We start from the raw sequence: 9306 nt of genomic DNA, 5'->3' as shown, positions 1-9306 counted from the left end.
ATATTTTTATTTGGCCCTCTGTATATGCAAAATATTTAGGCCGCTACTCATAAAAGTAGTATGAGATAATTATAAAAACGTTAAATATTGCAAAACATTAGACTATAGATTAATCGGCATCGCCGTTCATATATATATATACTTGTATTTATGTATAATGTATTATATATAGATATAAGTATATGGACTTTTTTTTTGGATTTATTTTGTTCAGTTGTATTTGGGTTTAACATAGTGTCCCAAATATACCTACCATATTTTGGTGTAATAAGTGATACGATTCATAACCGGAATTTAGTAGTCATTTAACTTAATCAATTCTGTTTTAAAATAATACGATCTGGTGATAATTTTTCATGAAAAAACCATGATACTATTTTTTGTGATTTATTGACTGCTGTCCTAAAGGAATCCAGAAGTATGGTAAACTAAACTGACCCAAAATAAATCAATGCTTTAGCAACCAACTATGTTAACGGGTTGCGTTTTTAACTCTTTAGGCAATCAACTAGTAAAGTAGTTATTATCACTAGGTACATATCGAACGCAGTGTAGCCCACCTGCGTAGTTTGCATACCAAGTTTAATATTGTGTTTATAATATTCTACACAAGTGTATTGTGTGAATTGAATTATAAAGCATTGAAAAGCACGAAGATAATTGATGCAAGTTCATCAAATGTACATAATAGGTACAGCTGAGTTCTATTTTTTTTTTTTACATATTAGAATGTTAAAACAAAATCTAATAATCCCGTTCCAATTTGTTGTTCATAAACATAATCGACTAAAATTGTATACCATTCGTGGTCAACTTTATTAACTTTAATTCGATTTGAAAAAGTTTTATTAATCTTGGAGCACGTTTAACCATCATTTTGGAGTTAACGGCCGGTTGTCCAAGTGTTCCTTGTAAAGTTCGCTATCGCTTTACAAGAGCTAAATCACCAATGAGAATGGATGTTTAATGGATATGACCAAATAACTGGAAGAGACGCTTATTACTTAAAGTATTTTGAAAATGAAGACTACTGAAGACACTACTATCGGAATTGACCTAATATGAATAGTATTTACTGAAGACGTTTACCGGATTGAACTTACTCAAAAGACAAAAAATCTACTTATGACTAGGCAGTATGGCTTAGAGCTTTAGCCTGTCCTGATGGACGAAAAAGAAAAAAAAATGTTGACATTGACAGTGACAGCTACAAGTTTAGTTTTCTACCGTGAATACTGCCGTGAATATTTAAAAGACTAGTATAATTTAGCATATATTTACTTTTTTAGCATTTTGTGTATACAATAATAAGGCCTAGTCTTTGATAAAATACATACAAAGTCCGTTTATTATTCTCCAATGAATTGCAAGTTTTCAGAATAATTTATAAAGTTGTTCAAGACCATCGTGACAGGACAAGTTGAAAAGTTGATTATACAGTTGTTGTGTTCGTATCAGTTACTAGTTTTATTACGTCGTCCAAAGTTCAAAAGTTCAGTCAACTTTGGTAAAGTAGGAAGTGACTTTCTTGAGTAATTAGTTTTATAATCGTTGCGTGAAGAAGGATGCTGGAAGTGAGAGAGGTGCGTGCGGCGAGCGAGGCGGAGCTGCGGGAGTGCTTCCCGGAGCCGCCGCGCGGCCCGCTCGACCCCTTCAGGAAGAAGGCCTCCTTCGACTGGCGCCGCATGAAACTCGCCTACGACTCCATACAATCTATTAGAACAAAGGTATTCTTGACTGTTCAAAATTGTTGAAGCCATATTGTGGCCTACTTTATGATGAAGAATATAATTACAATTTTGGTACTTACCGGTAAGTATGGACGTTTGTATAAGTACCAACAACTTATCAGTTAAGTTTTGTTTTAACTGTTGTTGTGTTGTTTAATTATCAGTATTGATTAATGAACAAACATACATTATCTATTTAAGCTGTCATTTATATCCCAGATAGTAAAATGAGAGTTTGTTTGACTAATCATTTTGGTTCTGCTGTATGAATTTTGTGCTTAATTAATTAAGTCAAGTATATTCTCTGGGATATAAAACAAAGTTGATTGACATCAGCCTAGATATTAAACTGGTTTACTTTACAGAACAAAATATGGAGTTTTATGGAGGCGCACCCGCTGTTCAAACACGCGGAGGCCACAACAACGCTGGATGAGCAGAGACACATCACCACCAAGCGCATGTACGTTATCCACAACGCAGACCTAGTACCCTTGGAAGAGGTTAGTAATGAAATTTTTAAGTTCAATTTGGCTAATATGTTGCATAAATAAGCCTATTCAGATTTTTACTACATTTTTTGATAAAGATATTCTTGATATTCAAGTTTAAATTATATCAACCAACCAAGTGATATGTGCCTTTCCATCATCAGAGAAGGGTCCTTATCCATCCAGGAGGATAAGGAGGAGGTTAGGAGGAGGAGGAAGGGGAGGACCCCTTCTGCTGGAAAGCCACATATGTAGTTGCAAGTACTAAGGCCTGCCTTAGCTTGCTGCTTGGCTTGCTTTGATCAGGATCAAGCCTGACATGTTATGACATATTAAGTAATTGTGATTACACAACAAATGGAGACAATTTATTATGCTTGTTGCTAGGCCTATCTAAAGAATTGTAAACTTAATGCTTGAATGATTTCTGCTGGGATTCAGTGGCGTAGCTAGGGGGGGGCGGCGGGGGCGGCCCGCCCCGGGTGTCACCCATTTGGGGGGTGACACCCGACCGTGAACATCAGTAGTGCCATCTATAAAAATTCGTAAAACTGTGGCAGATTGCACAACCGCCATTAAGGAAATAATATACAACATGCCCACGAGGAATCCGAGAGATTTTGACAGAATATTCCTGATCATATTTAAAGACTAAAATGTCCTATAAACTGTTTTGGAATTCGCCTAGTTTCATAGTCCAGTACCACCAGCATAGCAATGTACAAATTGCAGAACATTCCCAAAAAGCGGAAACGTTCTCGAGAATGTTCTCAGAACATGGAAATTATTGTTCCGCCATCTTAGATTTTTTCCAAAAAAATTTTTTTGTCATAGGTATCTAGAGGCCTCTATCTCCCGCCATGCCAAATCTCAGGGCGCTCGCACCAATATGAAAAAATAAAAAAAAAAACTCGGCCATTTTGTTTTTTTTTAAATGCTGTTTGTTTTGTCTCGGGGCCCTCTATGACATTTGGTCGAGCACCCCCCACCTATCACGCACCGTTTAAAAGTTGCCATACAAAATAAAAGTGGCCAGTTTTCCCGCAATTGTAGTATTTTTCCAAAAGAACAATTTTTCATAGGTATTTAGGGGACCCCGAGATTCCGTGGCCAAAATTTCAGCGCGCTAGTGCAAACTTGAAAAATTTAAAGAAAAGTCGGACATATTGAAAAAAAAACATGGCGGCGTCAAAAACTACCAGGGTCCCTCTATGACATTTGGTCGAGCACCCCCCACCTAGGTCTGACCGTTTGGCCGGGCCGTCATACATTTTTCTGACCGGAAGCGGTAGACCAAAAGTCGGAATTTTCTGGGGGTAAGGATACTACACCTAAACTATCGTGAATATTCATGGTATAAACTACGATAAATAAATAAATTCTCGTTCTCGAGAACATTCTCAGAAGTTACCGAGAAATCGTGGAAAGTTTCGCAACTTTGGAAAGTTTTTTTTTTAATTATGTGATTATTTCTGTAATTGACAAAAAAAGTTAAAATTATTTTTGGGTGACAGTTTTACAAATTATAGCATTTACATTTTATGTACAAAAAATCGAAAAACGAGAAATTCTCATGTGGAAAGTTTCGCAAATTTGGAAAGTTTTTTTTTTAATTGTGTGATTATTTCTGTAATTGACAAAAAAAAGTAAAAATTATTTTTGGGTGTCAGTTTTACAAATTATAGCATTTACATTTTATGTACAAAAATCGAAAAACAATTTTATTTTGGCGAAATTGACGTAAACTCTTTTAGTATTTTTTCCTTTTTTTGGCCTCAGAAATGCATGGTTAAAATCTCTCGGGGTTCCTGGTATGTAACAATAATATGTTGGTGCCTCGTAGGTTTTTTATTCAGATTTTTTTTTTATTATGTGATTATTTCTGTAATTGAGAAGCTATGTCACTTTCTAATTGGGTGACACTGGACTATTTGAAATTCATTGTGAAATGGGATTTTATATACAGAATCTCTTTAAAATCGCGCACTTGGCAAAAAAAAGTTTTATATCTTTCACGGGACAATGATGACTCGGACCTTTGGGAGGCGTGCGCGGAGCCCAGGCCAACATGTAGACCCTTATGACACTTATGAAATGTGGGTTACACCGAGCGGATGCTGTCCTTGCCCGTGTCATAGAACGCGCGCAGAGGCAACACCCGCCAGGGTGTGGACTATTGAGAGTTCATGGAATCTAAAATGAAAGCGATGGAATATAACACTTTAAACTCTCGCGTTTTGTACACATATTTAATTACACAAACGGGTCTACCGCGATATAATTTCATTGTTTTTACCTTTAATTCCGACGTTTCAGCTGAGTTGCACCAGCTGTGGTCACGGAAGGTGTGTCTTTCCGTGAATCGTTAATCCTTAAATATGAAAGCGATGGAGTAAATTGTGAGCTATGGAATATTAAACGTAATTTTATAATTGTAAAATATTAAACATATTTTACAATTTTGATTGAATTTTGGGGTGACACCCACAATTTCCGCCCCGGGTGCCACCCATGCTAGCTACGCCACTGCTGGGATTACATGTGTATCTGCAGCTTTCACCTAAAACAGGGATCATTTATGTTTTGTTTACAGATAGCCATGCATCCACGGTTGTTCCAATCCTTCACAGAGGCCATGTTCATGTTTGATAGCTCGCTGGCCATCAAACTGTCCCTCACCTTCCGCATGTTCTCCAACACTATCCGTGGCAGTGGCCGGGACCACCACTTCCCACTCATTGAGGTATGACAACTGTATAAGTGTATAGGTACTATCGCCCACACTGTTCATTGTATACATTGGTGCACCTTATGCCTTTTGTAGTAGGGTCCACCAATGTACAGTTAGGACTTTCGCTGTTTGTACTCAATATTACACATGACGTAGCATAGCAGTGGTTCTCCAAACATTTTAAAATTCTTTACAAGTACTTAAAATATAAACTACTATGTTAATCTTCGATAATTTCCCAAATATGTATCTGTTTATATATTAAATGTCAAATGTCTCTTAAGTGGTTAGAGTTATTAGTGTTATTACACTTATTACAAACATCTGGGTACAAATTACTCATCTGGGTAAACTGTTAGTTTATTAGTTTAATACTGGCAATGTCAAAATTACAAGTATTAATTTTATTAGACTAATAAGTTTGGAGCAATGCAACCTAATTAAGGACAAGTAAAACTTGCACTCAGGCGTGCGACGAGGGCAGGATTGGCGGGTGCTTCGCGCTGACGGAGATCGCGCACGGCTCCAACGCGAAGGGCATGCGGACGACAGCCACTTACGATCCAGACCAGCAATGCTTCGTACTGCATTCGCCCGACTTCGAGGCCGCCAAGTGCTGGGTCGGCTCGCTGGGTGAGCCTTCATGTTTTAATAATCACCAAGCAAGTGTGAAGAGAAAAGTGTCTTAGTTTCAACGTGACCAAAAATGCTTTAACATGACCTGCTGTTTTCCTCGACACGTCACATTTGTCAACCGATTCTCATGATTTTTAGGGTTCCATACCTCAAAAGGAAAAAACGGAATCCTTATAGGATCACTCGTGCGTCTGTCTGTCTCTCTGTCCGTCTGTCACAGCCCATTTTCTCCAAAAGTACTGGACCAATTACACACATATGTAAATACGTGACCCAAAGATGGACATCTTACGTAAACAAATGAGTTTTAAATATGGAGGCCACTTTTGGGGGGTAAATGAGAAAATTAAAAAATAATGTTTTTTAAACTATGTCGTGTTACATATCAAATGAAAGAGCTCATTTTGAGAATCACAAATATATATTTTTTTGTAATTTTAAAATAAATTGTTTAGAAGATAGCCAAAAAATGACCATTCCCCTTCCCTTTATCTCCGAAACTACTGGGTCTAAAATTTTGTAAAAATATACAAAATAGAAGTTTACCTATAGTTCGTTTTTTTAGCATTAGAAATAAGGTAAACAATCTTGATGTGTCTTTTAATTGAAAAACACATTTAAAAAATAATTTACGGCAAATATGTAACAATTATGAATCTAATACGTTTATTTATATTCTTCTGCTTTCAAAAGTAATAGTTATTGATTTTAAAAAGCGTTTTTCAATAGGGAATATTAGGCAAAGCTCTGCGTAGGTGGCACCTTTGTGGCACATACAGTAAACAGACCACATTGACACATGGCCCACCGCGAAACAAGAAAATCGAAATTTCGTTATCTAATCTCTCTATCACTCTTGCATATTCGAGCGATAAAGAGGCAGATAACTAAATTTCGATTTTCGCGTTTACCGGTAGGCCCTTGTTAACAAACCGCCTTGATGCATCAATGTCATATTTTATTGCCTGTGAAAACTTGTCAAAAAACAGTTTAAGGCACAGTATGTATAAGTTAGTCTATGAATTTACTGAGTCTGTAGTGCTGCACTCTGGCGGCAGAACATTGCAGTAATATCCCCTATTAAAACAAAAGACATGTCAAGATCGCTTACCTTCTTTCAAGTTCTTTCTAATGCTAAAAAAACGAACTAAGTATATATAGACCGGGAGATAGTGACACATTTTACTGGGTCATTTGTACCAGTATGGCGGTTCGTCAGGGGTCTAAGCATGTAATGAAGGAAAGAAAACCACCAATGTATACTTCTAATAGGGGGAAAAAGGAGCACCATACTTGAAATAAAAAAAAAATATTGTACACATTTGCCACCTCCTACAGGTATGGCATTATGAGATTTCCATTTATGATCACACAGAAAGTCTTGAAAAAAAATTACAAGATGGTACAAATCGTTTTGCAATAAAAAAAAAATTAACTCCTTTGCGGCGGTATGGCGGCCATTTGGAACCATCCGAAAAGTATGGCATGGTGATGTCCATGAATGGCTGCTCGACGATGATCACCTGTGCAAAAATTAGCTTGGCACAAATGATTGAATTGTTTTTTTTTTAATTAATGTGTTCGCCTCAGTATGGCGGGCTGTAAGTCACACCGGAGAAGTATGGCATTACGCTACCGTCTACTTCTTTTTTATGGACTATCGAATAATACGAGGATTTTTGTGGAACAAATCGTTCGACACTCGTATTTTATCCGACACGTTCGACTAACGCCCACGCGATTGGGCCGCCGGTACCAGCGCTATGACCATCATTTTTATTTCGTTCTTTACGTACTTAGACCCCTGACGAACCGCCATACTGGTACAAATGACCCAGTAAAATGTGTCACTATCTCCCGGTCTAATAGATGACAGGAAAACCTATTAGAAATGTGCAGTCAAGCGTGAGTCGGACTAATTACTAGTTTTTGATCCGACCCCTACAGGTTTTTTAAACTCGCGTTTTGACATATAAAAAATTGGGTAATGTACGGAACCCTTGGAACGCGAGTCCGAATCGCACTTGGCTGGTTTTTTTGGAAGAGGGTCGATAATAACATGTTTGCTATAGCAGAGCCATGAATGAGGTGAGGTTTACAACTTTACAGCTTACGGAACCATTGGTCTTATTAGGAGTGGCGGATTTGCCCTAAGGCCAAGTAGGCCCGGGCCTAGGGCGGCAAGTTTTTGGGGGCGGCAAATTGTGCCAAAAAATTCGCTGATGATAAAAATAAATAAGTCAAAATGTAGTCAATATGATGAGTGCTGATAAAGGGGCGGCTACAGGGCTTGGGGCCTAGGGCGGCAAAGACTGCAAATCCGCCACTGCTTATTAGGTTTATGAAGTGCGGAACGGTAATATTTTACGAGTGCATTGAATTACGAGTACATTTTTTCTTATAAGTGGAATAGTAATAGTACATAATAATACCAAGTAACCAAGTTACCTTCCGGGGACATATGGGAATAATTTGTCATGGCCGCGGCGCGGCATCAGGTACAGATCGGGATATTGCAAGGAATATTACTTTAATCGATTTTTACTTCTGAAATGCTGATTGCATGCGTGATATAAACATCTTTTTTAATTTTATTTCTTCGCTATATTTATATTTTTCTTATTGTTAAAGTTAACATTGACACAATCAAAACACAGGTACGTTCTAGGTTCTAGATAGATCTATAAAAAGTGTATCACTCTGTTATTGAGAAACACTATATTTTTATGTAGGCGTTCTCATTACGTAACTGAAGAAATAGCCACAGGTATATACTTGTACATCCATATCCGGCACGAGCTTTTGGATTTTAAAAGGTGTGAGGAAAAAGTGCAGTGCAAGAGTACATATTTATTTATAGGTAAGTGCGCGACGCACGCGATCGTGTACGCGATGCTGGTGTCGAAGGGCAAGAACCACGGGCTGCACGCCTTCGTGGTGCCCATCCGCGACCCTTGCACGTTGCGGCCCCTCGCGGGGGTCACCGTGGGGGACCTCGGCGAGAAGGTCGGCCTCAACGGCGTCGACAACGGGTGAGGACCGCCATCATGTTGATTTAGGTGAAAAGGTGGGACTCGACGGCATCGATAATCCATGAGATGTTAACATTTTAGGAATTCTGTCTAATAATCTGCTACTTATCAACGATAGGTACCTAATAAATTAAAGCCACAAGACTGATCTCCTTCTTTATATGAGTCGGTTAAAAATGTGAACGGAAAGTGTCCCTATCAATGATAGTATTTCCTCTTAGATTCGTGATGTTCAATAAGTACCGTCTGCCGCGAGAGGCTGCGCTGGACAAGCTGGGCGGCGTGGACGAGAGCGGCGACTACCGCACGCCCTTCCGGGATCCCGCCAAGCGGTTTGGTGCTTCGCTCGGTATCCTTTCGGGTAAGGATTTACAATACGTTTGTGACGGTGTACCAGCAAACAATCAATGCAGAAGATGATGATGATACTCAATAAGATGCATGAAGATGTTCCGTTCTACTCATCATTTACATATTAGCCTAAAAACATTCGCTAATATGAAACGTGTTTCGGGTTTAGTGGCGGATTTGCCCTAAGGCACAGTAGGGCCTAGGGCGGCATGACATGTGGGGCGGCAATCTATATGATGGGTGCTGAGAAAGGGGTGGCTAGAGTAGTTACTACAAGGCCTGGGGCCTAGGGTGGCCAACACTGCAAATCCGCCACTGCGGGTTTATATGTCATT

The 9306-nt window shown here is 38.7% G+C and overlaps 1 protein-coding gene across 2 annotated transcripts in view; it reads left to right on the top strand.

Annotated features, from left to right (window-relative positions):
* Positions 1 to 1256: 1256 nt before the first annotated feature.
* Positions 1257 to 9306, top strand: part of LOC134793010 (peroxisomal acyl-coenzyme A oxidase 3) — a 310171-nt gene continuing 302121 nt past the window's right edge. The window contains exons 1-7 of one of the 2 annotated variants that reach the window (XM_063764524.1): positions 1257 to 1439; positions 1562 to 1727; positions 2096 to 2233; positions 4815 to 4964; positions 5420 to 5585; positions 8449 to 8620; positions 8842 to 8981. In XM_063764524.1, coding sequence (XP_063620594.1) covers positions 1566 to 1727; positions 2096 to 2233; positions 4815 to 4964; positions 5420 to 5585; positions 8449 to 8620; positions 8842 to 8981 — 928 coding nt within the window. In that variant the 5' untranslated portion in view covers positions 1257 to 1439; positions 1562 to 1565. Of the gene's footprint in view, positions 1728 to 2095; positions 2234 to 4814; positions 4965 to 5419; positions 5586 to 8448; positions 8621 to 8841; positions 8982 to 9306 lie in introns of both variants that reach the window. The other variant, XM_063764525.1, reaches the window with a different exon arrangement.

This window comes from Cydia splendana, chromosome 8 (assembly GCF_910591565.1).
Source record: "Cydia splendana chromosome 8, ilCydSple1.2, whole genome shotgun sequence".
In the NCBI taxonomy this organism is placed as follows: domain Eukaryota; kingdom Metazoa; phylum Arthropoda; class Insecta; order Lepidoptera; family Tortricidae; genus Cydia; species Cydia splendana.
The sequence above is the reverse complement of the archived record's forward strand: the minus strand, read 5'-3'. Positions and strand labels throughout refer to the sequence as shown.